At 40.1% G+C, this 27,568-nt stretch overlaps 1 protein-coding gene across 1 annotated transcript in view; it reads left to right on the top strand.

Moving 5' to 3' along the window:
- LOC143988160 (putative cation-transporting ATPase 13A5) overlaps nt 1-27,568 on the top strand; it is a 240,005-nt gene that overhangs the window by 163,202 nt on the left and 49,235 nt on the right. Inside the window, exons 21-25 of the mRNA XM_077487487.1 lie at nt 8,326-8,422; nt 15,707-15,779; nt 18,775-18,949; nt 20,068-20,240; nt 21,250-21,338. Of these exons, the coding sequence (XP_077343613.1) occupies nt 8,326-8,422; nt 15,707-15,779; nt 18,775-18,949; nt 20,068-20,240; nt 21,250-21,338 (607 nt within the window). The remainder of the gene's footprint in view (nt 1-8,325; nt 8,423-15,706; nt 15,780-18,774; nt 18,950-20,067; nt 20,241-21,249; nt 21,339-27,568) is intronic.

Below are 27,568 nucleotides of genomic sequence, written 5' to 3' on the forward strand. Positions count from 1 at the left end.
AGATCAATCATTATATAAGAATTATAGACCTATATCTCTGACAAATATAGATATAAGAATATACTCAAAGATCATATCTAAACGAATAACAGCGATTATATCAGATCACATAAATCTGGAACAAACGGGATTTATGAAAGGGAGAGAAACAAGGGACAATATTATTAAAATGTGTACGTTGATGGAATACGCTCAGAGAACTGCCATCCCAGCATGCCTATTGACTATAGATGCCGAGAAGGCATTTGATAGGGTGGGATGGCAGTTCTTAGAGGAAGTATTGAAGCAAATAGGAATTGGGCCCAAAATGTTAGGAAGGATTGTTGCATTATATAAAAACTCAAGAGCTAAAGTGAGAACAAATGGGATATTATCAGAATATATAAAAATATCAAATGGAACTCGACAAGGGTGCCCTTTATCACCACTTTTATATGTTATGATAATGGAACATCTTATGGAAGCGATACGGGGAAATAAAGATATTAAAGGGATAAATGTTAAGGGTAAAGAATATAAGATGGCTGCTTATGCAGATGATCTTTTATTGTATATAACCAACCCTATAATAACAATACCGAACTTAATAAAAGAGTTGGATAGATTTGGGGAACTGAGTAATTTTAAAGTAAATTATGATAAATCTGAACTGATGAATATCACACTGGAGGAAAATATCCAAACAGTTTTACAAAAAGATTTCCCATTTAAATGGAAACAAGATGCGATAAAATACTTGTGAATAGGGATGAGCTTCGAGTTCGAGTCGAACTCATGTTCGACTCGAACATTGCCTGTTCGCCTGTTCAGCGAACAGTGAACAATTTGGGCTGTTCGCGGCAAATTCGAAAAGCCGAAACACCCTATACAAGTCTATGGGAGAAATCTAAAGTGCTAATTTTAAAGGGTAATATGCAGGTTACTGTCCTAAAAAGTGTTTGGGGACCTGGGTCCTGCCCCAGGGGACATGGATCAATGCAAAAAAAAGTTTTCAAAACGGCAGTTTTTTCGGGAGCAGTGATTTTAATAATGATTAAAGTGAAACAATAAAAGTGTAATATTCCTTTAAATTTCGTAGCTGGGGGGTATCTATAGTATGCCTGTGAAGAGGCGCATATTTCCCGTGCTTAGAACTGTCGCTGCACAAAGTGTCATTTGTGCAGGAAAAAAAGTCTTTTAAAATCACTTGCGGCTATATTGTCGGCTCCCCGTAATACAGAGAACACTCAATGAGTGTTCTCTGTATTAGCCAACAATTCATTCATTCATTGATAAAAAAAAAAAAAAAGCGTGGGGGTTCCCCCAAATTTAATTACCAGGCCCTTCAGGTCTGACATGGATATTAAGGGGAACCCTGTGTCAAATTTTAAAAAAAATTGACGTAGGGTCCCCCTAAATATCCATACCAGACCCTTCAGGTCTGATATGGATATTAAGGGGAACCGCCCCCTCTGACGCTGGGGAGGAGAGCCAGGGGTTCCCCAGTGACGTATGGGTGACCTCGTCCCCTCTGATGTAATGGAAACCTGCGTTACATCAGAGGGGGCGGGGTCACCCATATGTCACTGGGGAACCCCTGGCTTCCCTCACCAGCATCAGAGGGGCGGGGTCAGGTGACGGGTGGCCCCGTCCTCCTAATATAAGAAACGTCAACGCTGGGATCTCCGCAGTGTCTCCGCAGTGGAGACAGAAGATGGATGTATGGACAGCGCTGGACTGAGAGATCCCCCGTCGCTGGATATGATCATCCATCGCTGGACCCCGGAGATTCGTCGCTGGATAGCAAGAGTGGATTAGCACCGCTGGAATCCTTCTTTTTTTTTTTTTTTCGTAATAAAGGAATTTTTCAAAAGTGTGTTTGTTTTATTTAACCATTCTTACACTTTCTTTGTGAAATGGTAGGTGTACTTTTGTACCCCCTTACCATTTCAAACAGGGGGGGGGCAGGATCTGGGGGTCCCCTTGTTAAAGGGGGCTTCCAGATTCTGATAAGCCCCCCGCCAGCAGACCCTCACAACCACCGGCCAGGGTTGTGAGGATGAGGCCCTTGTCCTCATCAACATGGGGCAAGGTGCATTGAGGGGTCACAGACCCCCAAAGCATCCTCCCAATGTTGAGGGTATGTGGCCTGGTATGGTTCAGGAGGGAGGGGGGCCGATCTCTCATCCCCCCTCTTTTCCTGCGGCCTGCCAGGTTGCGTGCTCGGATAAAGGGTCTGGTATGGATTTTTAGGGGGACCCCCAGGTCAATTTTTCTAAAAAATTTGATGTGGGGTTCCCCTTAATATCCATATCAGACCTGAAGGGTCTGGTATGGATATTTAGGGGGACCCCCACGTCAATTTTTTTTAATTTGACACAGGGTTCCCCTTAATATCCATGTCAGACCTGAAGGGCCTGGTAATTGAATTTAGGGGAACCCCCACGCTTTTTTTTTTTTTTTTATCAATGAATGAATGAATTGTCGGCTAATACAGAGAACACTCATTGAGTGTTCTCTGTATTACTGGGAGCTGACAATATAGCCACAAGTGATTTTAAAAGACTTTTTTTCCTGCACAAATGACACTTTGTGCAGGGACAGTTCTAAGCACCAGAAACATGCGCCCCTTCACAGGCATACTATAGATACCCCCCAGGTACCACATTTAAAGGAATATTACACTTTTATTGTTTCACTTCAATCATTATTAAAATCAGTGCTCCTGAAAAAACTGACGTTTTTAAAACTTTTTTTTTGCATTGATCCATGTCCCCTGGGGCAGGACCCAGGTCCACAAACACTTTTTAGGACAGTAACTTGCATATTACCCTTTAAAATTAGCACTTTAGATTGTGAACATTCGAGTCCCATAGACTTTAATAGGGTTCTAAAGTTCACACGAAGTTTAGGTCTGTTCGCAGGTTCTGGTGCGAACCGAACAGGGGGGTGTTCGGCTCATCCCTACTTGTGAATATATATTCCAAGAGATTTAAAGCTCTTACAAGATATGAATTATAATGTGGCGGTTCATAAGGTAAAAAAACTTTTAGGAAAATATGATAAAATAACTTATTCATGGCTTGAAAAAATAAGTATTGTAAAGATGGAGATATTACCAATTATGGTGTATATTTTTCAAACAGTACCTGTTATACCATCAAACAAGATTATGAAGGATCTAAGAAAAATGGTAGAAAGTTTTGTATGGTCACATAAGACCCCTAGAGTAGGTAGAGAAGTACTAATTAGAACAAAAAAATGGAGGATTAGCACTGCCTGATTTTTTTGAATATCTTCAAGCAACCTCTTTAATGAGAATAACAGATTGGCAACATAATGCAAAAAATAAACAATGGGTAAAATTTGAAGTAGATATATTTGGGGTGAAAATAAAATATCGACCATGGATAAAACCTAATTTAAGACCAGAAGAGAAGGAGTTACCTATTTTTGTAAGAACAACATAAAAAATGTGGGATGGTATAATAAAAAAAAGGAAATTGTCTTCTTTAATTGGCCCTATGACTCCACTATTTGCTAATCCTGAATTTGAGCCAGCTTTAAAAGTTATAAAATATTTAAAATGGAATATGGATGAGCATGAGTGGTTAATACAAATCTTGATTGTTGGAAAATTGGCAGTGTTCCAGGAATTGGGACATGAATATAAAAAAAAAATGGTTACAATTTTGTCAGTTGAGAGCATTTATTGACCCAATTGCGATAATGATTAATAGACAATTAACCCTATTCAAACAAATAGCAGTAAATAAGGATAAAGCGAATAAAAATTTAATTAATTAAATAAAAAAATATATAACTCATTACTTCCTTCTGGAGACATTAAAAAAAATAGTAGGAGTGAAAAAATGGGAGGGAGAAACAGGGAATGAGTTGACTGAGAAAGAATGGGAAGAGATAATTGGTAGAATACATAAATTATCCATACCAACTAAATATCAAGAAAAGAATTATAAAATTGTAATAAGATGGTATAGGAGCCCAGTGGTAATGAATAGAATAAATAAAGGGAATGCTGAAATCTGTTGGAGATGTAAGGTAGAAAAGGGTACTTTAGAACATATATGGTACAGTTGCTGTAAGATAAGAGTATTCTGGGATAAGATAATAGAAATATATCAGAAGGTGACAGGTATAGGGTTAAAACTAGATATAAATACAGTATTATTCTCCCTCACACCGAAAACGTTAAAACAGAAGGAGATAGAGTTTCTGCATTATATGACCACAGTAGCAAAGGCAGTAATAGTACGGAAATGGAAAAAAGGAATTGGTCCAACAATAACAGAATGGATATGTGAGATGAGTGAAGTATATTATATGGAAAAACAAATAAGAGAAGAAGGATATGTGGAAAATCAGATCTCAAAGAATTGGAAAAAATGGGAGGAGTTCTGTACCTCAGGGAAATGGAAAGAATATATGTAAGAGAATGGATTAGGAGTGGTTGGGGCGCATTTTTCCTTTTTTTGGGGGGGGGGGGGATAAATGTTTGTATGACTGAAGATATTTGTATGTTTTAAAATAAAAATAAAGAGACATTTTAAACAAAAGTGAAAACAGCAGGCATTACCTATAAAAGAAATAATGTATTGTGGTTAATTTAGCTATATGGTAGCAAGTGTCAGGCATTCATAGCTTTACATATCTAATCTAGGCATCCGTATTCAACATATATGATTTTAGAAAATTTTTAATGTGAAAACTTGCTTCAGGGATGACAAAAAAGAAATGTTTATTCCCATGAGAAAAAGTTGGCCTCATGATAATTCTAAGGTTGCAATGATTTCATGTGTACTCAATCTCACTGCTTGTTGAACTAACTACTTCGAATAGTCATGAGATTCTCATATGACTTAGAACCTAATTTTTCATTTAACCATTTACAAATTTATACTAGAATACTAGAATAATGAATTACTATAATTAAAGCAAGTATAATGTCATCATTACTATGGTAAAAAGACCCATGGTCATAAAGTTTAACAGTTAATAAGTGTATATTATTATTACCATTGGTAAAATGTACAAAGAGAAATGCAGAGTTCATATTGTTTCTATTATGGTACAGTTTTATACCAAATGCCTCTTCCTAATTTTCACAAAAAGTACACCAGGTTAAGTTGGATTGATGTAAAAATAAAGTCATTTGGGAGGGATGAATGCCCTTTTTAGCCTCTCCTTTCCCTTCTTCAAGAACTTCTTATCCCATCAGTAGAGTAATCTCCTACTCTTTCCATTAAAACTCCTGTCTTTAGGGCTCTGCCTCCCACCCCAAAGCACCATGTACCCATGTAAATGGGGACAAGGTCCTTTTGCTGACAACCCTGGGCGGTGGTTAAGGGGGTCACCGGACAGGGGGCTTATCGGAATCTGGAAGCCTCCAGATCCTGCCCTCCTATGTAAATGAGTATGCAGAAGATTATACCAAATAAGTGTCAAAAATAAATAAAGACAGGAGGTAGTTTTTGACAATTCCTTTATTAAAACAATAAAAAAAAAACAATGTACAATAGATCCATCTTCAATCATGACACCTGTCGCACTGCCAGACTTGAAAAAAGAAAAAAAAACATTCCACCCGAGACGACGGCTAACCACTGAATGCCTGCTCTGCCATTAAATAGGTAAGGGAAGGGGTCACCTGGTGGCACCACCCTCTTGTGCTCTCACCAACCCAGCATGCACTGGTCTGTGACGTCACACAAGGGGACGGTGCCAACAGGTGAAGTCACCAGGTGACCTCGCCCCTTACCTATTTTTTTCAGGTCCAGTGGTGGCAGTGTGCGTCATGATTGATCTACATTGGGGGACTTTTTAAAACCCCTCCACCCCAAAGCACCCCCCCATGGCATGTGGTCTGTTATGGTTTGTGGAGTGTGCTCATTCCCCCCCCCCCCCTTTCTTGACCTGCCAGGCTGCTTGCTCGGATAAGGGTCTGGTATGGATTTTGGGGGGCCCCACACCTTTTTTTTTGCGTGAGGTTTCCCTTACCAGACCCAAAGGTTTTTTTTTGTTTTTTTTAACATTTTTGTATTGCCAGCAATGGCATTGTATTCCTGGCAATTTACTGTAAATGTCATTTATTTTTTCTTTATAAATTTCAGTTTTGCTGCAGCAAGTTCTATACCCAATACAGATGCACCACTTTATAGTCAGACTAAGGGCACCCCAGGCACTATATTTAAAGGCTTTTTTCATTTTTATTGTTTCACTTCAAGCATTATTAAAATCACTGATCCTGTAAAAACAAACTTTAAGAAAAAAATAGCATTTATACATGTTCTCTAGGGCTGTAATCAGGCCCCCATTCCCTTTTTATGGCCAATACCTTGCATATAAGCCTTCAAAATAGGGAAATAGGGAGTTCAGATACCATATACTTTAATAGGGTTCCGGTCCAAACTTTAGCAATGTTGGAGAGTTCTGGCACAAACCAAACTGGGGGGGTGTTCGGCCCAATTCTACTTTCCACTGGCAGCTCCCCCCCTTCACTGTACTAAAATCTGTTGCTTTGTTATAAGCACCACCGTCCACTAAGACATAAAGACTCCCAAAATGTTATGTTTCAGAGGTGATAAGTTAAACAGAATTTCCCACTGGGCATACACCATAAACTACCACATGACCTCCTTATTCACCACTGCATGACAAACTCGAAAATTAAAACATTTGACGCACTTAGCTCTGAGGTGGGCAAGGCCTTTCCTGGCCTGTGGTTTTACATGCAATTAAGGGACTTTGTGGTAAACGGTAAACACAAATCCAAATTCTGCCTCCCGTTAACGCAGTTGGAATCCATATGCTTAAAAAGATCACCGGTAGCCCACACCACATCCCTTGCATACTCATGGCTAATTTGTATGCCCCACACAGATAACAATAAACACAAAAGGAAGTGGGAACATGATCTTAAAATGAATATTTCTGAAAAGCAATGGGAAAAGGAGTGTATTTTGACACACAAATGCTCATTAAGCTCCAAATACCAAGAGATTTCCTATAAGGTCCTCACTCGATGGTATCTGACAACGCAAAAGGCCGGGAGATGGTCTCTCCCCACCTCAGATAAATGCTGGAGATGTAAAACTTGAATAGGCTAATTTTTACACATTTGGTGGGAATGTCCTCTCATTAGCGCCTACTGGGATGAAATTAAGACCTGAATAAAACATATAACGGAAACTAATCTAGAACTAAACGCAGCCGCCTGCCTGATCGATTTAGTCCCAACTACCTTAAGTCGTTACAAAAAATCACTCTCTCGACACCTACTAGTTGCGGCTAAAACTAAAACGCTCATACCCATCCACTGGAACCCCCATAGTCCCAGGAGTTAAGGACTGGTTAAAGTGGTTGTATGGTCAATTTTTTAACTTTTACCTACAGGAAAGCCTATAATGAGGCTTACCTGTAGGTAAAAAAAATATCTCCTAAACCTGTACGGTTTAGGAGATATTCCCCTCGGTATGCGCCGCTGACTGCAGCGGTGCATGCGCACAAGGGGGTTCTCGCCGTGAAAATCCGGCAGCGCTCGTCCGGCCAGACTGAAATCTCCCGCGCGCGGGTTTACTACCGCTTTAAATAGAGTGCAATACATTTTTAAAATGGAGGAAATAGTGGCAATGAAAAAAGAGAGCAGCACATCCTTTAATAGAACTTTGCAACCTTGGCTGGCCTTTACACTCTCGCCAGATTACCAATTACTTATGAGCTGAACTTCCCTTATCCATTCCTCTAAAGAGAAGCAAGGAAATAGTAAGGAGGAAATAGAAGGACTGAGTTATACATGTCTCTATTGGACACACACTTAACCTAAGGAAATAAACTCTAGTGCGATGGTATCCCACCCCCGTGACTACCAACCCCCTTTATCCTGTACCCTCCTTCACCCTTCCTCAAATACATAACCTACCTTGTGATATCACTAGTTTCTACCCTTCTCTATCTATCTTTGCTTTCATTTTTTTGTTCTAATTGAGATACTAAGTTACAACACTAATGCTACCTAATTGTATCAATGTTTGTATACATACCATTGTTGATAACCTTTATAATTCTATGCTAATTGTAAACCTGAACATACTCTCAATAAAACCTTTTTGACTGTGAAAAAAATAAATAAAAAAAAATTATTGAAACTTTAGATTTTTTGTGCAAAAACATTTTGCATAAGCAGCGTAAATTTTAAAGACATAAAACAAATTGTATATTGTTTCAAGCTATACTTTTGCCTCACAGAAGGAAACAAATAGTCACTATAAAGATATATCACAGTTTTTTTAAGTTTGCTAACATTTGTCTTTTACCTCTAATACATAGGGAAGGAAGAAGTACACTTGTCAGTGCAATATGCGTGTCTAAATACCTTATTTTATACACTTTGGTTGAGCTCACCTGCTTGATGTTTCTGTTTTGGGTAAGACATGAAAATGTAGCATGTGGAAATGTGAGCATATGTTTCTATGGAATATTAACTAAAATTTTGGATTCTCACATTATTTACCAATTTGTGACATTTAATTTTACGCTTTTTTTTTAATCAATGACTTTCAATGACTGTTCTCTGTATTATGGGGAGCCGACAATTCATTATAGCCGCGAGTGATTTTAGAAGACTTTTTTTCCTGCAGAAATTACACTTTGTGCAGGGACAGTTCTAAGCATGGGAAACATGTGCCCCTTTACAGGCATACTATAGACACCCCTCAGGTACGAAATTTAAAGGAATATTACACTTTTATTGTTTCACTTTAAGCATTATTAAAATCACTGCTCCCGAAATAATGTTAGTTTTTAAAACTTTTTTTTGCATTGATACATGTCCCCTGGGGCAGGACCTAGGTCCCCAAACACTTTTTAGGACAGTAACTTGCATATCAGCCTTTAAAATTAGCACTTTAGATTTCTCCCATAGACTTGTACAGGGTGTTCTGCGGCTTTTCGAATTTGCCGCAAACACCCCAAATTGTTCACTGTTCGCCGAACAGGCAATGTTCGAGTTGAACATGAGTTTGACTCGAACTACTGCCCATCATTTAAAATGCCTAAAGTTTGACTTTTACAAAAATAAAAACAAATGCGTATACAAACAGTTGCCTACAACTTACTTGCTTTCATGGAATAAGTTTTGAGGCAGTGCATCCAATGCAATAAAATGAGCAGCTGAAAAAGTAAGCATTCATAGTACTAAATAGTCAGTAAAGCAGAACTAAAGTATCTTTTTTAAGCAAGTAGTATGAAAATGAAAGTAAAAATAGTATAATATTTTATATTATCCATATGTCCTATTTCAGAGTTTATTTTATCTACTTTCTCAGTATTAGTAGAAGGTGAGATGATTTGTCAGGAACCGGCCATGTATCAGGGCACTCCCACTGCTATCCTCCTAGTATTCTACTGTTTTTATTTTATTTACTTTTTTTTGCTTTACTAAATGAAGCTGTCTATTAAATGAGACAGAAGAGTGCAGGGCAGAAATGGGAGAAATCACATTATTCTGTGCAGTTATAGTCACTGCCCTTTATGTAAATATAGAAGCATAAGGACACAATAAAGCAGGCCATAGATGGATTGAAAATGTAGCCAGTTCAACAGGGACCAGCTGCATTTCGATCTGTGCATGGCTGTCCCTGTTTAACAGAAGTCGATTGTTAAACTGACAGACAAGCTGGAAAAATTTTGTTGATCCGCAACTCTAGTCACTGATCAGGGTTTTCCCGACACCAGAATACAGTGAGGATTCTAGATAGTAGGGCCCTCTTATTCCTCCTGTATTGAATTGCATTGTAACTGTTAAGGATGAGCCGAACACCCCCCAGTTCAGTTCACACCAGAACCTGCGAACAGACCTAAAATTTGCGTGAACTTTAGAGCCCTATTAAAGTCTATGGGACTCGAACATTCAAAATCAAAAGTGCTAATTTTAAAGGCTAATATGCAAGTTATTGTCCTAAAAAGTGTTTGGGGACCTGGATTCTGCCCCAGGGGACATGTATCAATGCAAAAAAAGTTTTAAAAACTGCCTTTTTTTCAGGAGCAGTGATTTTAATAATGCTTAAAGTGAAACAATAAAAGTATAATATTCCTTTAAATTTCGTACCTGGGGGGGTGTCTATCCACTTCAGCCCCGGACCAATAAACACCTTAAGGACCAGAGGTCTTTTTCCAATTTCGCACTGCACTGCTTTAACTGGTAATTGCGCAGTCATGCAATATTGCACCCAAACGAAATTTGTGTCCTTTTCTTCCCACAAATAGAGCTTTCTTTTGATGGTATTTGATTGCCTCTGCAATTTTTATTTTTTGCGATATAAATGGAAAAAGAGCGAAAATTTTGAAAAAAAATGATATTTTCTTCTTTTTGTTATAAGAAAAATCGAATAAACTAAATTTTAGTCATACATTGAGGGCAAAATTTATTCAGCCACATGTCTTTAGTAAAAAAAATGTCAATAAGCGTATATTTTTTGGTTTGCGCAAAAGTTATAGCGTCTACAAACTAGAGTACATTTTCTGGAATTTACACAGCTTTTAATTTATGACTGCCTATCTCATTTCTTGAGGTGCTAAAATGGCAGGGCAGTACAAACCCCCCCCCCAAATGACCCCATTTTGGAAAGTAGACACCCCAAGGAAATTTCTGATGGGTATGTTGAGCCCATTGAATATTTATTTTTTTTGTCCTAAGGGATTGAATAATGACAAAAAAAAAATAATTTACAAAAAGTTGTCACTAAATGATATATTGCTCACACATGCCATGGTTATATGTGGAATTGCACCCCAAAATATATTCCGCTACTTCTCCCGAGTATGGGGATACCACATGTGTGGGACTTTTTGGGAGTCTAGTCGCGCACGGCACCCCGAAAACCAATCACCACCTTCAGGATTTCTAAGGGTGCACATTTTTGATTTCACTCCTCACTACCTATCACGGTTTCGAAGGCCATAAAATGCCAAAATAGCACAAAACCCCCCAAAATGACCCCATTTTGGAAAGTAGACACCCCAAGCTATTTACTGAGAGGCATGTACATGGAATATTTTATATTTTGCCACAAGTTGCGGGAATATTACAAACTTTTTTTTTTTGCACAAAGTTGTCACTAAATGATATATTGCTTACACATGCTATGGGCATATGTAAAATGACACCCCAAAATACATTCTGCTGCTTCTCCTGAGTACAGGGATACCACATGTGTGGGAGTTTTTGGGAGCCTAGCCGTGTACGGGACCCTGAAATCCAAGCACCGCCTTCAGGATTTCTAAGGGCATACATTTTTTATTTTACTCCTCACTACCTATCACTACCTATCACAGTTTTGAAGGCCATAAAATGCCAAGATGGCACAAACCCCCCCCCCCCCCCCAAATGAACCTATTTTGGAAAGTAGACACCCCAAGCTATTTTCTGAGGGCCATGTTGAGACCATTGAGTATTTTTTTTTTTGTCCCAAGGGATTGAATAATGACAAAAAATTAAAAATAATTTTTTTTTTTACAAAAAGTTGTCACTAAATGATATATTGTTTACACATGCCATGGTTATACGTGGAATTGCACCCTAAAATATATTCCGCTACTTCTCCCGAGTATGGGGATACCACATGTGTGGGACTTTTTGGGAGTCTAGTCGCACACGGCACCCCGAAAACCAATCACCACCTTCAGGATTTCTAAGGGTGCAAATTTTTGATTTCACTCCTCACTACCTATCACAGTTTCGAAGGCCATAAAATGCCAAAATAGCACAAAACCCCCCAAAATAACACCATTTTGGAAAGTAGACACCCCAAGCTATTTACTGAGAGGCATGTTGAGTCCATGGAATATTTTATATTTTGCCACAAGTTGCGGGAATATTACAAACTTTTTTTTTGCACAAAGTTGTCACTAAATGATATATTGCTCACACATGCCATGGGCATAAGTCAAATTACACCCCAAAATAAATTCTGCTGCTTCTCCCGAGTACGGGGATACCACATGTGTGGGACTTTTTGGGAGCCTAGCCACGTACGGGACCCCGAGAACCAAGCACTGCCTTCCGGATTTAAATCTAAAATGCTACCAAAAAAACTGTTAGCGATCGCAGGGATCGAGCCTGACTCTGCGATCGCTGCAGTTATGTGTTTAGTGTTTTGTAAGTGACAGTGATCGATCGATACTGCACTTTGGTGGGCTGGGCAGAGGGGCAAAACGCAGGTGCTAGCAGGTATCTGGGCTGATCCCGCTAACAATGCGTTTTTTTGGAACCCTAAACTGCTGGGGACGCTAGTATAGATCTGATCAGATCAGATATTGATCTGTTCAGATTCTATGCCACTACGGGAGGTTTATGCTTTGTGTGTGGGTGTTAGCGGTACTGGCACTAACCTAGCGCTGCCTGGGGCGACTCAGACCCTGACCCTAAAACCTAATTGATATCACCCGCCGGGTGATCAGGGGGTTAAACCTTTATTGGGTAATAAATGGTGGGTGCCCTGATGCTATAAAAAGCAAACTAACCAGAGTCACCCGTAACACTTATACGGTGATCAGTGTTGAAAGGGTTAACTAGGGGCAATCAGGGGGTTCAAATTTTTATTAAGTAGTATATGGGGGTCCTTGGCGCTATATAAAAACCTGACGGGGAACCTAAATAACTAACTGGCTAACCAGCGTCCCCAGTGACACTTATACTGTGATCGCTGGTGAAAGGGTTAACTAGGGGCAATCAGGGGGTTAAAACCATTATTGGGTAGTATATCGGGGTACCTAGCGCTATAAAAACCTGGCGGTGAACCTAAAAAAATAACTAGCTACCTAGCGGCAGTAGCGACACTAATGCAGCGATCAGAAAAATGATCGCTTAGTGACACTGGCAAAAGGGGATGAAAGGGTTAACTAGGGGCAAACAGGGGGTTAAAACCATTATTGGGTAGTATATCGGGGTACCTAGCGATATAAAAACCTGGCGGTGAACCTAAAAAAATAACTAGCTACCTAGCGACAGTAGCGACACTAATGCAGCGATCAGAAAAATGATCGCTTAGTGACACTGGCAAAAGGGGGTGAAAGGGTTAACTCTAGGGGCAATCAGGGAGTTAAATCTTTATTGGGGGGTGATAGGGGGCTACCCTGGACCTAACACTAACTACCCTGACAGTTTTTACTGTTACAACTGACACTGAATGCAGTGATCAGTAAAGAAATGATCAATGCAATCAGTGACACTGTGACTGGAGGGGGGGGGGGGGCGGGGGGATCGGGGGTCAATCGGGGGAGGGGGGGTTTGTGTGCCTGTGTGTACCTACATGTCAGTGTAGTGTTGGTGCACACTTACTTTTAGTCTTCTCCTCGTAGTCCGGTCAAAAAGACCGCCCCGAGGAGAATGACATCACTTCCTCCTTCCTGTGTAAACAATACACAGTGGGAGGAAGCTTCTCATTGGCCAGGAGCGATCCAGAGGGGGTGGCCAGAAACCAACGGCCATCCCCTCATCACGGATCGCTCCTGAAGCGAACCGGACCACCGTATCCAGCAGGACCCCCCACCCGCTGGATGGCAGGCACGTACATGTACATGTACGTGCTTGTGCCTGCCTGTGCCATTGCGATGACGTACAATGGCAATACGGCGGTCCTTAAGTGGCTATAGTATGCCTGTAAAGGGACGCATGTTTCTCGTGCTTACAATTGTACCTGCACAAAGTGTAATTTCTGCAGGAAAAAAAGTCATTTAAAAGCACTCGCGTTATAATGGATTGTCGGCTCCTCGTAATACAGAGAACAGTCATTGAAAGTCATTGATAGAAAAAAAATGTGTGGGGTTCCCCCAGATTCAATTACCAGGCCCTTCAGGTCTGGTATGGATATTAAGGGGAACCCTGCATCAAATTTTTTTAACAAATGACGTGGGGTTCCCCCCAAATATCCATACTAGACCTGAAGGGTCTGGTATGGGTTTTAAGGGGAACTCCACGCCAAATTAAAAAAAAAATGGCATGGAGTTCCCCCCAAAAACCCATATCAGACCCTTTATCCGAGCACGCAACCTGGCAGGCCGCAGGAAAAGAGGGGGGACTAGAGAGCGACCCCCCTCCTGAACTGTACCAGGCCACATGCCCTCAACATTGGGAGGATGCTTTGGGGGGTCTGTGACCCCTCAAAGCACCATGCCCCCATGTTGATAGGGACAAGGGCCAAGGGTAAAAAATTGTTAAAAACACACAGACACCGTTGGAAAAATTCCTTTATTAAAACAAAACAAAAAAAAGTTTCCAGCGGTGGTAATCCACTCTTGATATTCAGTGATGGCTGATCTCTTCTCCGGGGTCCAGCGATGGGTGATCTCTTCTCCGGGGTCCAGCGATGGGTGATCTCTCCCGATGGTCCAGCACAGCATATCCTGTCTTCACCGGAGACACTGCGGGAATCCCGGCAGCCTGACAGGTCTTAGCTTAGGAGGACGGGGCCACCCCTCACCTGACCCCACCCCCCTCTGAAGCAAGGGGAAACCCCAGGCTTCCCCAGTGATGTGCGGATGACCCCGCCCCCCTCTGATGTAACAGAAACCTGCCATGCATTTTTCTTTTATCAATGACTTTCAATGACTGTTCTCTGTATTACGGGGAGCTGACAATTCATTATAGCTGCGAGTGATTTTAGATGACTTTTTTCCTGCAGAAATGACATTTTGTGCAGGGACAGTTCTAAGCACGGGAAACATGCGCCCCTTTACAGGCATACTATAGACACCCCCCGGTATGAAACTTAAAGGAATATTACACTTTTATTGTTACACTTTAAGCATTATTAAAATCACTGCTCACGAAACAGGCAATGTTCGAGTCCAACTCATGTTCGACTCCAACTCAAAGCTCATCCCTAGTAACTGTACTGTCACCCCCCCATGTTGTAAAGAGCTGTGTAAACTGTTGGCGCTATATAAATCCTGTATAATAATAATAATAATAATAAAATGATTCCTCCATCCACCTCGCTTGTGTGAATGGAGGAACTTATTTGCATTTTCTGTTCAGTCCACTGGTTGAATGGAAAAAAATTAACCACCTACGGACAGTTTAGAGGGACTGATGAAAAGGGTATGACCTCTGAGCTGTACAGCCACAGAGATGAAACCAAGAGGTCTTGCACTGAGCCTATAGAGCAGCTGGGAAGTCTAGTTTTACAAAATGTTGCCTTCAAAAAAACTGAATGTGTGCATTAAAAAATAAACTTTAGTCTTGTGTTAAATATCCCCATCTTGGCTATATAAAATGGTTCTACTCTAAAACTATCTTCATGACATTCATTTTTGTAAAGATGTAAAATAAATTTTTAAGATGGTGAAGACAGAGTACAACAATATAGCAAAATCGAATACATTTTATTATACATATTTCAAAGATGAAAATCAAGTGTGTGTAAAACCAGAAATTACAATCTTATATGGTCATGATATATGTACAGATATACATATAAATAAGAAAATATATTATAAATTAAATTTAATACACAGATGAATATTCTGTAAATGCATACAAATCAGAAGTCACCCCATGCATATTCATACAAACAACACCATGGTTAAACAGGTCATCTGATAAAAAAAATCTCACAGTGGATGTGAACACGGTTTCATAGGAGATAACACTTATTAAATTGCTTTGTGTGAGAACTAACGAAATACTTTTTTAATTTTCTTTTCTCAGAAAAAAACTTTACTAGGAAGTCACCAATATTTGATACAGGACATAGCAATTTCTGTCACAGTTATGTTAACAAGTAAGTTTTTTCTCTTAACAGGCCTATACCAGGTATTATTGAGTAAACATTTATTTTACAACTGTTCTGTAATGTTTAAAGAACCTTTTTCACAAGACTATAAATCGATCAGCTATAAAATTAAGATTACTAATAAAGTAAATAACATTGATCATCTTGTCACAATGGCTTATGAAAGGCAGTGAGATATTTTAGATATTATATTTAAGTAAATATGTTGTCCATGAAGTTGATTTGTTGAAAGCAGAATAAAATTGCACCGTAGTTTGTTGTGTATGGGACTGCATCACATTTTCTTTTACATTATGTAGATGGGCAGGTGCAAGCACATTGCTTTCCTGAGAAAGAGATGGCACTGGGATGCTGTATGAGAAGAAGGCAAGCTGACAAAAGCAGTGTGATGTTTTGGATAATGTTCTGCTTAAGCATTGTTGATGACCAAGTACACCTCTTCATAAAAACAGTATTCCCTGATGGCAGTAGCCTCTTTCAGCAGGATAATGCATCCTGCCACACTGCAAATATGGTTCAAGAATTGTTTGCAGAATACAACAATGAATTCAAGGTGTTGACGTGGCCTCCAAATTCACCAGATCTTAACCACTTAATCCCCAGACCATTTGCTGGCCAAAGACCAGAGCACTTTTTGCGATTTGACACTGTGTCGCTTTAACTGAAATTGCGCGGTCATGTGATGTTGTTCCCAAACAAAATTGACGTCCTGTTTTTTCCCACAAATAGAGCTTTCTTTTGTTGGTATTTGATAACCCCTGCGGTTTTTATTTTTTGCTCTATAAACAAAAAAAGAGCACCCATTTTGAAAAAAAACACATTATTTTTTAAATTTTGCTATAATAAATACCCCCCCAAAATGTGTGTGTATATATATATATATATATATATATATATATATATATATATATATATATATACTGAGGAAATTTGTTTTATATATATATATATATATATGTATAAAAATTTCCTCAGTTTAAGCCGATACGTATTCTTCTACATATTTTTGGTAAAAAAAATCGCATTAAGCGTTTACGGATTGGTTTGCGCAAAAGTTATAGTGTTTACAAAATAGGGGATTGGCTTCTATGCAGACGTGAGCATGATTTTGCACTTTCCAGCTTTAGTAAATAAACCCCATTGTGTACTTAAAAGTGGGGTATGCCTGTATTTACTGCTGGTGTTTCTTATCTGTCTCCTAGGTTCTCCAATGGCCTTTTATTTTTGATCATTTTCTTCAATAGTGCAAACGTAACTTATTTGATACATTTTTCACTATTCATCATTAAAATCAGTGCTCCCGAAAAAACGGCTGTTTTTAAAAACATTTTAGGCAATGACCTATGTCCCCTGGGGCAGGAGCCAGGTCCCCAAACCCTTTTTAGGACAATATCTTGCATATTATCCATTAAAATTAGCACTTTTTATTTTGAACGTTCGAGTCCCATGGACTTCAATGGGGTTCTAAAGTTCGCACGAATTTTCGGTCCAATCAAAAGTTCTGGTGCGAACCGAACCGGGGGGGTGTTCGGCTCATCCCTAGTCAGAATGCTGTGAATATCAGCAGCAAAGCAACTTCATTATTATAGCATTATAAAGAAGATGAAAATACGCTGCATTGAGAGATTTCATAAAAATGACGAATGTGATATCTCCATTTACGAACGCTAGTTTTACAAGACTGAGCGCTTCTGGCTCATACTTGATTCCGAGCATGCGTGAAATTTTGTGTGCGGACTTGTGTAAACATGATGGGACTTTCCGATTGTTCTCTAATGGCACCCCTATACTGTTCCCTCCTGCCCCTCATACTGTTCCCTCCTGGCCACCCTGAATTGTTCTATGCTCTCCTGACCCCCTAAACTGTGCTATTCTCTCCTGGCCCCCCTATACTGTTCCCTCCTGCACCCCCCATACTCTGTTGTTCCCTCTGAACACCCTGTACTGTGCTCTCCTGGCCCCCCTATACTGTTCTGTGCTCTCCTGCCCCCTATACTGTTCTGTGTTCCCCTGGCCCCCTTATACTGTTCTCTAATGGAACACCCCCCCCCCCCCCCCTGTACTGTTTCCTCCCCACTATACTGTTTCCTCCTGGCCCCCATGTATTGTTCCCTCCTGGCACCCCTGTACTGTTCTCTCCTGCATCTTTTACATACATAAAAATATAATTGTAGTGATGATAAACTTCATAGCTCATCTTTCAATTTTGGAGACCTTTTTATTCTCATTAATGTTAGATTAAGATGCAAAGGTGAGGAGAATGTTTCTGAATAATTTGTTAGCGTAAAAAATTTGAATTTGAGCACATGCAAATTAGTCCTGTTTCCATAGTTAGTTCCTGTTTCCACAAAAATGCTGAATGACTCAGAACAGGCTTGCATAGACATAACAGGTGACAAATCCAAGTCTACCTTGATCATCATTTGTTAGCCTACAGAAAAAGCCATAGTACTTCTGTGTTTCATTGTGATTAAATACTCCTTGTATGGTTCCTTATGCATTATGTTTTACATTCTGTAGATTTGTCTATCGACTTGCAATTGCATAGCTGCAAGTGGCCTCCAATTTAAAATTCAAAGTATTTTTACATTTTTAATAAATGTGTTCTCAGGACAATGAACTCGCATTTAACCCTACAGCAAAATTGCTTCATCATTACAATCATCATTAGGTCCCCTAGTTCTTCATTTTCAATTGCTGTATCTACTTAAGATTTCATTTACACTATTTGTTTGCACTTCAGTCTACTAAATGCCTGAACGGTAGTAGATTATATATGAAATCACTACTGTAAGAAATCATAACCGTTGGTTTGCAAAGGCTTTAGCTATACTTTTTCATGTGAAATGTAATACAATGGGTACACAATAAAAAATAAAAAAAAACATCAAAGGCTTAACAATCACATAAGTCACAATCATAAAAATTTCTAAATGTAATCACAGATATATATTTATCTAAAATGTTTTGGCTTGTTTTACAGTGAGTTTAACTGGTCCTGCTCCAAAGCTAGCTCCATACAGACCTGCAATGAGTGTGATGTCTCCTTCCTTGCTGCTGTCAGTGACCTTGAATACCATATTTACCATCGTTATACAGACAAGTGCATTCTTCCTTGTACAGCAGCAACCGTGGTACAACGAGACTGATGTTTTCAGGTGTGATTACTTTCATTTATTTAAGTACAGTAAATTATATTGCCTTACATATCCTTAATGTAAACATGTCAGTACTCTATAGGTTCTGAAAAGGCTCCAGAACCTTTTTGCATAAAATACAATACCATATAGTTTAAAATTGTGTAAACAAAATATATGTCATAAAATAAGAAGCAAATATACAGTATATCTTAGATGGAAAAAGTTAATTTGTTAAATTTAAAGTAGTTGTAAAGTGTGAACATTCTTTACTGACATGCATTCTGTGGATGAAGGTAAAAAACCTTCAGAGTGAAGCTCCCCCCACAGCCACCCTAATACTTATCCAATCTTTATCCAGTGAGAATTGAGGGTCTGTTGGGTCTCTACCTCCTCAGAGGGTGGGACTGAGCCTTCCTCTGTGTGTCCCTTTATGGGGGCACTTGGCAAGGGTGGAGAGGCCAGAAACGCTGATGAGGGACCCGAGAAGAGGAGTACCAGGGCTGCTCTGTGCAAAACCATTGCACAGAGCAGGTAAGTATGATATGTTTAAGTATGATATGGCTATTATTTTAAAGAAAAAAGGGAATCTTTAGAACCACTTTAAGTATTTGTAAAGCTAAAACTTTTATTTACATAATTGATAGAGGGTAGAATGGTTAAAATCTCTCCTAGGTTTTTTTTTTCTGTCTGTATCCCATTCAAAAGATTTCCCTGAATTCCAATAACATTAACAGCCAGAGAAGGAGAATGAATTTCCCCAGCAGGCACACTGACATTAATAAAAACCTGACAAGGCTTCCAATCATTTAATAGTTCACTCACAACGAAATAAATAAATATATATATATATATATATATATATATATATTAGGCACACTTTAAGCTTCACATCTTTTAATGTGTGAATATCTGTTAGAAATGTGGGAAAATTACATAAATTATTGTAATTTGTCTAAAATGATAGTATGGTTATGTTATATTACTTTTCACTTTTATGCAATTTAGTGCTTTGTAGAGAGTTCCTTGTTTTTTAGGTGGTAGCACTGCATACCGCATTGTTTGAATTTTTCCTCAATCGTAGTGAAAACTGAGATAATGCATAATAAATCATCTTTTTTTATTCTTTCTGTATTCAGTGCATGTGATCATCACAATCAAAGTTATGTCAACCATACAATGATAGTGCATCATAGTCAGTCTCAGAATTTCATGACTACCACACTGTGGCCTGTGTCTGGGATAAACCTTATTATCGTTGAGTTTGTATTCTCCAAAGGAAAGCCTTTTAGAAAACCAATATACACTAACTGTAAGTGCCTATGATATCCTTATTGTCACTTTATACAACAATGCATATACATACATACATATGCATATATATATATATATATATATATATATATATATATATATATATATATATATATATAATAAGGTCTTGTTCTGTAATGTTTAACGCTTTTTTATTTACTCATCCAAGTAGCCTATTTAACTCTGATAAATAATCTTGGCAACTAATACTTAGTGGATTTAGATCTTCCGATTGAAAACAGCATACATAATGCTTAAGTGTAATCAATGCTGACAAATGTCATGACAAATATTACCATTGTTACTTCGGCTTGACTTGCCTATTCAAGAAATTTAACTGCAGAACATGATCCTCTTATCTATTAACAGTTTTTTTCCTCTTCGATAATGTTTTTACATTTGTGTTATTGCCAACAACAGGACTGCAACAAGTTGCCAGGTTCAACTTTATATAAAGTGATTATAGCAATTATTTAACTGTCCTCTATATTATCCCTTAGCAAACTGCAGAGTTTTTTTTTCATATGCTAAAAACACAACTAATTTAATATTTTTTTTTATAGAATAATAGTAGCAGGAAAAAAAAATGTATTGCATATTTTTCTTTTATAGCAATGAGCTGCATCCAAAATGTAATTTTAGATTTGATTCCTAAATAATATACTAAGGAGACCCTAGATGGCAGCATTGAACAAATAACAATGCATTGTAAATGCTTTAGGACAGGGATATGCAATTAGCGGACCTCCAGCTGTTGCAAAACTACAAGTTCCATCATGCATCTGCCTCTGGGTGTTATGCTTGTGGCTGTCAGGGTCTTGCTATGCCTCATGGGACTTGTAGTTCTGCAACAGCTAGAGGTCCACTAATAGCATATCCCTGCTTTAGGAGGTTTACAATATATCCTAAACGTTGTACACCATGCATAAGGGACTGCAAAATTTAGAGTATATGTGGTTAACTATGGTAATAAGACTACAACTGCAATTATTTTTCTTATCTTGCAGATTTATTATGTATATCAATCTTAGCTCAACTGGGAGCCTTTCTTTTTATGTTGTTTGCTGATATTGAAACACTGTACTACCGCATGGAGGTATGTATAAATAGAAAATCAATTAAATATCTATATTAAAATGCTAAGAGTTAAGATTGTGTTAAAATTAAATAAGAACTTATGAACAGGCAAAGACAAGATGGAATACAGATGTACAAGTAGTACAAGTAGTATAGATAACATCACCATTTCTAGAACAGACCATTTGTTCAGTTTACCGATTTACAGGTATACCCAGGGCTCAAGTCCTGCGGGTATGCATGGGAACAGAGTTCCTGTACTTTTCCACAACAGGAACTCAGTTCCCGTTAGTAGCTGTGTCCTGCAAGACTTTGCATACGAGCTGCGTGGCAGGTGCTACACCAGCAGCTGCCGACACAGCTCGCAATAGTAAGTGCCGCACACCTGACCATTCAGGCATTGCCAGTAGGGGGCCCCTTGACAGCTTCCACTTCGATCTACCTGTCAATCACAGCTAGCTGACGGGTAGATCAGGCCCCTGCTGCTAAGAGATTGTATTTAGTCAGACCTCTCGTGATGTGCTTCTCCCTTCCGGCCCCTCCTGGTTTTCTGTCTCCTCATCTCCCCCCCCCCCCCCCAGTCTCCTGCATACTTGCTCTGTGTGTCCCGCTGAATCCCCCCCTCCTCTATCTTCAGTGCCATATGATGAGAGAACCGAGAGGAGGAGAACAGCTATTCTGCTCACAGGACATGCAGGGATAGAGGTGAGCTGAGGGAGGAACATCAGTTTGGGGTGGTAAGCTGAGCACAATACCTGACAAAGTTTAATGCCAGGAGGGAAGTTTATGTGGAAATATAAAAAATTAAAGGTTGTAATAGCAGTGAGTGTGTGTTGGAGCCCTGCAGAGTTTGCAGCCCCCCAAGCAAACATACATCTCCTAAGCAGGAACACATCACTATCTCCCCAAGCATTCTGTCCAGATAATGTGCAGTTAATTTATGACCTTTCCATTTAACCCTGTGTTATCCAAACTCTGTTCAATGAAAAGTGTGAACTCCCCACATAAACAATCTATATACAAAATAACATTCCCCAATAAAGATCAGAACATGATGTTCACATTTGCATGGAAGCACAATTGAATGAATGAATGAATGAAATACTTATATAGCGCACAATGCGAACTGAATCGCCTCTAGGCGCTGTGGCGAGCTTTGATCATCTGCTAAAAGAGGAAGGTCTTGAGTTTTTTCCTAAAAGCCAGGTGATTTTCTTCCAGGCGGATGTTGATTGGTAGAGCATTCCATAGCCGAGGCCCTTGGACAGCGAATCTCCGATCACCCTTGGATTTATACCGGGCTTTGGGCACGAGGAGGAGGTTTTTGTTGGCTGATCGAAGACTGCGGTTTGGTGTGTAATGATTTATTTTCTCCATTAGGTATTGCGGAGCTTCTCTATGCACGCATTTGTGGGTGAGGCAAAGGGTCTTGAACGTGATCCGATTTTTTACGGTTAGCCAATGTAAGCTCCTCAGTGAAGGAGAAATGGATTCCCAGGGTTTTTTTCCTGTTATCAGCCTTGCCGCCATGTTTTGGATCAGTTGTAATCGCGCAAGTTGATATTGTGGTAATCCTATGTAAAGCGAGTTTGCGTAGTCCAGTCGTGAATTAATGATTGTTCCAACTACCACTGCTTTGTCATTCTTTGGGATAAAAGGGATGAGTCTGCGAAGCATGCGTAGCAGATGGTGAGATCGACTGACTACAGATCCTATTTGCGCATCCATTGACATTTGTGCATCTAAAATAACCCCGAGACTCTTCGCTTTGGTCTTTGGGGAGATAGTCTGCCCAAAGACGGTTGGTGGAGACCAGGAGGTTTTGGTTGCGGGATTATGATTTGGGTGTAAGATAAGAAGCTCTGTCTTTGATTGGTTCAGCTGGAGGGAGTTGGTGGTCATCCAGTCCTCTATTGATTTGAGGCAGTTTTCAAGTTGTTGTTGGTGATCTTTTTTTCCATTGATCCGGAAATAAAGTTGCGTGTCGTCAGCGTAAGAGTGGAAGCAGAGATCTGAGCATCTGATGATTTGAAGGAGTGGGCGAATGTAAATGTTGAAGAGAACGGGTGACAACGGAGAGCCTTGAGGGACTCCGCAGGTGACTGCCCGAGTTTCGGAGAGGAATTTTCCTAGTTTCACTGTCTGTGACCGATTTCCTAGGAAGGACGCGAACCATTGGAGATCTATGTCTTGGACTCCGGCTACTTCTGTGAGGCGGACGAGTAGAGTATTGTGATCTACTGTATCAAACGCTGCACTTAGGTCTAGCAGTACGAGGAGACACGGCTCTCCGTCATCTGCTGCTTCGAGGGCGTCATCCCAAATCTTGAGGAGAGCTGTTTCTGTTCCATGACCCGGGCGGAAGCCTGATTGCAGCGGGTCCAGGAGTTTGTGAGTATCCAGGTGAAGTTGTAGCTGATGTACTACAGCTTTCTCCATGATCTTAGAAATGGTGTTGAGGCTTGTAATCGGCCTACGGTTGTTTGGATCCTGAGGGTCCAGGTTTGGTTTCTTGAGTAGAGGTTTGACGATGCCTTGTTTGAGGATGCTGGGAACAATCCCTTCGTGGAATGATCGGTTTATGAGGTGGGTTATGGTTGGAGCCACGATGTCGGAGCATTCTTTCAGTAGTTTTGTGGGGATGATGTCAATAGGTGAGGTACTGTCACGCAGTTTATTAATGATGTTTTTTGCGGTGTCTACGGTAATTGGGGATAGTGAAAATTTTGGCGGTTGCGGTATGTTGGTGCGGACATCCTCTTTATGTATTTGCTGGCTGAGGTTGGATGTTTTCTTCTGACAAATTGTTTCCCTGATGGTTTTGACTTTATCGATGAAAAAATCCGACAGTTTGTCACAGTAATCCTGGGATTCGCTTTCTGGGGGTTCTAGGCACACCGGATTCATTGATTGATTAACCAGTTTAAACAGTTCCCGTGGTTGGTTTGCGGCCGTTGAGATTGTATATGAGAAGTGGTCTTTTTTGGCTTTGAAGATTGCTTTCCGATAATTCTCTGTGAGACCTTTGTAGTTAAATAGGTTTTCCTCGGTGGGATTTCTTCTCCATGTTCTTTCCGCTCTTCTGCGTTCTTGCTTTAGTACGGAGAGGGAGCTATTAAACCATCCAGCATTTTTCTTCCTGATGAAAGCCCTGCGTTTTGGTGCTACCGAGTCTGCTGATTGCAGTAATGCTTTGTTCAGGGAGTTGAGTGTTTCCTCCGTAGAGTGGTTTAAAGTTATTGTAGATATTTTTTTGGACAGAGTGGTTTTGAAGGCTTCGGAGTACAGTTTTTTATGCGATCTGGTCCAGTGCGTTGTTACAGGTTTCCGTTTTGCGTTGGTGATGTTGGTAGTGATTTTGAATTTGATGGCGTGGTGATCCGTCCATGGCAGAGTTATGTTGTCGAGTATGTTGACGTCGATGTTCTGTTTGAAAATGAGGTCCAGGGTGTGTCCTGACCCATGCGTGGGAGTCTTTATCAGTTGCTGTAGACCCAGTTCTTCTAGTTGATTGATGCAGGCAGTCGCGATGGGGTCTTTAGGCTCGTTTGCCCAAAGGTTGAAATCTCCGAGTGCCAGGAAATTTTTGAATTTTAGGGTGTGCATTGCAAAGGATTCCGTGAGGGGTGAAAGAAGATTGGACTTTGGTCCCGGTGGTCTGTAGCACAGTAGAATATGAGTGGTGTCATGGGGTGTTGGTTGAAAATGTAGCGTCAGGGTTTCCATAAAAGACACTGGGTTCTGAGATGATGGTTTAGTGAGATCCAGGTGACCTTTAAAGATCACTGCTAGGCCTCCTCCTTTTTTCCCTATCCGGTGTTCGGTTAGGATCCTGTAGTTTTCCGGCACCAATTTGGTGAGGATGGTGTTGCAGTCAGAGGTTAACCAGCTTTCGGTGATGAAGAGGCAGTCTACATTGTTCTCGATGATGAAGTCGTGTACTTCCAGTCTATGTATGACTGCAGACCTGGCGTTAATCAAGGCGCAATCTAATTGTAGTGGTCGAGTAGATGTCTTCCTGTGGTTGGGAGCTGGTTGTCGTCCGGTTTTTAATAGTTGTTCTCTTTGAAGTATTTTTTGTATGGAAGATGGCAATGTGGTGTTGATGTTCCTTAGTCTGTGCAGAACTTCAGCTGAGTATTTGAAGTAGCACATGGTTTGTGGATGCTGTTGATGGTACTATGGGCCTAAGATGATGATCCTGATCAGGGTATTGATCCTGAGGTGGGGCTAGGTATCAGACTTGCCGCCGTGCTCGAGGCTATTAGCGCGCAAGTTGATCAGGGGATGCCTATATGGATGCGGAAGGAGTTATTGTATTCGGTTGCTGGCTGTGCCAGCTACCTTTACTTAAGGTGGAGGTCTCCGCTTAGAAAAGAAGTCTGGCTGTGATCTGGAATAGTCGTCCTAGGATAGCGTAAAAAATGGAAAGGAGGCCGGAGGTAGGGGTATGCTAACCTATGGTTGTTCCAGAGGAAGGCGAAAAAACCCCTGACAGTAGCAGCCAAATGCACCAGTGGGGCAAAAATTCCTTCCTGACCCCCGTAGGTGGTCGGACGGAGTCCCTGGAACAATCACTGGGGGGGGTGGAGGTGCGAGCTTACCTGGCTGCGGTTGTCCCCTTTAAACACTCTGGTTCCGGTGAATCTGGCTTGCTGTCAGCCTGACGTTTCTGGAAAGCTGTCTGGTTGCCCCTTGCAGTGGGATCTTTAAAATGGAGGGGAGGATGGAAGTAGGATAGAGGTTAGAGACTCCTGTCTTAACTCCTGTTTTCAACTCCTGGTTGTTAACTCTCCACTTTAGTTCAAAAAATCCACTTGTGTTCAGAAAATCCACATGCAAGCCACAATCAGGGAGCAAGCTCAAGGGGGAGTTTGTAGAACTACCTTTATACACCTGTGAATAATTAACCCCTCCCCTAATTTGGCAGGAAGAAAGAGGGGAGAAAAAAAAATGCTGTTTAAAAAGTGTCAGAAAAAAAGGTCTTTTAAAAACTGCTAGCAAATGTATCAATTGAATGAATGCTGATTATTCAGAGAATTACCGTATTTATGTTTATTGAGGATTGTTTTTTTTATGTACTAACAGTTAAGCTTCATAAACACAATATGAAAATTGGATTAAAAATACCACTTTTGAAGCATTAGTGCATATGAGTGTATAATTTTTTTTTTTTTTTTTTTTGGGTGGGCGAGTGGATCTTGGGTGGGAGTTCCCACACTTTTTTTCCCCCAAGACTTGACCCCTGAGCATACCCTACTTTTAAGTACACAATGGGGTTTATTTACTAAAGCTGGAAAGTGTAAAATCAAGCTCACGTCTGCATAGAAACCAATGAGCTTCTAACCCCAACTTGTTCAATTAAGCTTTGGTAATAAAACCTGGAAGCTCATTGGTTTCTATGCAGAAGTGAGCATGATTTTGCACTTTCCAGCTTTAGTAAATAAACCCTATTGTGTACTTAAAAGTGGGGTAAGCCTATATAATACTACATATTTGCCATAAAGGTTATTATTTTCATTTCTTTATCCCATGATAAACTAGACATAACAATCACATAGTTAAAAGCCCCATACACACTATCAGATTTTATGCTGATTTTTGTCTTTACCAAAACCATATAATATGAGGTCAAACCTTAGGAGTTTCAATTTTTATGCAATCAGGCAGGCCCTTGCACTACATAATTTTGGCAAATCTGAAGACAAAAATCAGCAGAAAATCTGATAGTATGTATGGGGCTAAAGGAGAAGTGGCCTTGTTGTTACCTGATTTAGCCTTCCAATGCCACTTACTGCTATAGCCAGCTATAGATGAGGGCGGTGGCGAGTTTTTTCAAAGGAGAAGTGGGGGAATGCAAAAGTGATGGAATATTGCAGCTATCCCCTGCTGGCTCAAAAGTTGAGAAATTAGCGATCACATGACTACTGATCGTTTAGTTCTCAGTCTGCCTGGAGCAAGGAGAGGTGGCTGTCAGTCCCTATCTGTCCCTCCATGGTTCACTGAAGTGTTGGGCTGGGGAGGGGGCAGTAGCAGCTGGTTCAGGTTCTCAGCAGTATGCTGAGAGGCTGAGCCAGTTTGCCAGGCATCTGGGTAGATCCTGACATTATCATTGGGATCTTTCCAGAACCTGGAGTGGCTCTGTGATGTCAGACGACTGCGTACTTTAGTCCACTGTCAGATGATTCTGATTCACAATAGAGCACAAGTAAGTGCACTCATTTGACCCAGAAGATAAGCATGGCCAAA

This window comes from Lithobates pipiens, unplaced genomic scaffold (assembly GCF_037356315.1).
Source record: "Lithobates pipiens isolate NorthernLeopardFrog02 unplaced genomic scaffold, aLitPip1_a1.2 Scaffold_18, whole genome shotgun sequence".
In the NCBI taxonomy this organism is placed as follows: domain Eukaryota; kingdom Metazoa; phylum Chordata; class Amphibia; order Anura; family Ranidae; genus Lithobates; species Lithobates pipiens.